The 1,403-nt window shown below is 70.2% G+C and overlaps 1 protein-coding gene across 1 annotated transcript; it reads right to left on the bottom strand.

Moving 5' to 3' along the window:
• Nucleotides 1-6: 6 nt before the first annotated feature.
• Nucleotides 7-1,397, bottom strand: LOC130587930 (receptor tyrosine-protein kinase erbB-3-like). The gene is made up of 2 exons (XM_057388901.1): nucleotides 1,150-1,397; nucleotides 7-688 (listed from the first exon to the last, which is right to left on the bottom strand). Exon 2 carries the CDS (start codon nucleotides 633-635, stop codon nucleotides 15-17), a length of 621 nt encoding a protein of 206 aa, XP_057244884.1. The 5' UTR covers nucleotides 636-688; nucleotides 1,150-1,397; the 3' UTR covers nucleotides 7-14.
• Nucleotides 1,398-1,403: the final 6 nt, after the last annotated feature.

Here is a 1,403-nt window from a genome sequence, read left to right as displayed (position 1 = left end):
CGGTTCCCCCTCCCCTACGTCCGCTGCCCGTCGGCCTTGGCGAACAGGCGGCTGTGCCAATAGTCGGGGTTGTCGAAGGCGCAGTCCGAGGCTTCCAAACTCCGCAGGGGCTTCATCCCGCCCGGCCCGGGGGTCCCGCGGCAACCGGGGCAGCACCGGGGGCCGGTCACGGCCTCCATCTCCTCGTAGCCTTGCTCTTCCTCCTCCTCATCCTCATTCTCCTGCGGCGCCGGGGCCGCGCCGGTGTCGCCCGGTGGCGTTCCGGTGTCGCCCGGTGGCGTTCCGGTGTCGCCCGGTCGCATCCCGGTGCTCCCCGGTCGCAGTCGGGTGTCCCCCCGCCTCATTCCGGTGTCGCCCGGTCTCATGTCGGTGTAGCCGTGGTTTCGGGGGAGGGGTCCCGGGCCGCCCCCGGTGTCGCCGCCCAAGGAGCGGCTGAGCCGCGGTTGTTTGTTCATGTACTCGTAATCCTCCTCTTCCTCACCTTCATCCTCCTCCTCCTCGTTCTCCCGCCGCCCCGCCCGGCCCGGGGGCGCTCCCGGGGGTCCCCCCGGTTCCGAGCCCACCTCCATGTATTCGTAGCCCAACTCTTCCAGCGCTTGGGGGGCTCCCGGGGCTCCCCCCGGCCGTCGGTTCATGTACTCGTACTCCTCCTCCGGGTCCGGTACCGGGAGCGCGGCGGGGTCGGGGTCTGGGGGGAGAGGGGGGGAGACAGTGGTCAGAGCCCCCCGAGTCCTCCCGAGCCGTTCCCGGTCCCCCCGCGTCCTTTTGGGGCCGTTCCGAGCCCTCCCGGGGACCCCCCGAGTCCTTTTGGGGTCACCCCGATTCCCCGCGCGGTCACCCCGAGCCCTCCCGGGATCTCCCCGAGCTGAATTTGGGGAGGGGTCTCACTTGGGTTTATCCACCTCTCCCCAAATCATCCCCAAAATTATTTCCCCCACTCCAAATCATCCCCGAAATGATGAACCCCCCGCCCCAAATCATCCCCGAAATGATCAGCCCCCCGTCCCAAATCATCCCCGAAATGATGATTTCACCCCCCTAAACCTGGACCCCAAACGCTGCAGGGATGGGATCCCCCACCCCCCAAAACAGGGGTCTCCCCGACACCCCCAGCCCCATCCGAGACCCCCAAGCCCCCTGTCCCCTCACCCCGGTGACAGTTTGGGGTCACGTAGCCGTTGGGGTCCTCCTCGCTGCCGTCGGAGCCGGGGGTTCCCGGGGGGGCTCCGCTGTCGCCCCCTCCCCTCGAGCGGAGGCTCCGGCAGAGGCTCCCGGCCCGCGACCCCCGCCCCTCGAGCGGCTCCAGCTCCGAGACCCCCCCGCGACCCTCGGACGATTCGGACACCGAGCGGCCCAGGGACCCCCGGCGGCTGCGGCGGGGACAGCGCGACAGCTGGGGACAC

The sequence above is a fragment of the Malurus melanocephalus genome, unplaced genomic scaffold (genome assembly GCF_030028575.1).
Source record: "Malurus melanocephalus ecotype Western Australia unplaced genomic scaffold, MMel_1.1 scaffold_2768, whole genome shotgun sequence".
Taxonomy (NCBI): domain Eukaryota; kingdom Metazoa; phylum Chordata; class Aves; order Passeriformes; family Maluridae; genus Malurus; species Malurus melanocephalus.
The sequence above is the reverse complement of the archived record's forward strand: the minus strand, read 5'-3'. Positions and strand labels throughout refer to the sequence as shown.

Coding starts and splice junctions, on each gene's coding strand:
- LOC130587930 (XM_057388901.1), bottom strand. CDS start 635: ATGAACCGACGGCCGGGGGGAGCCCCGGGAGCCCCCCAAGCGCTGGAA.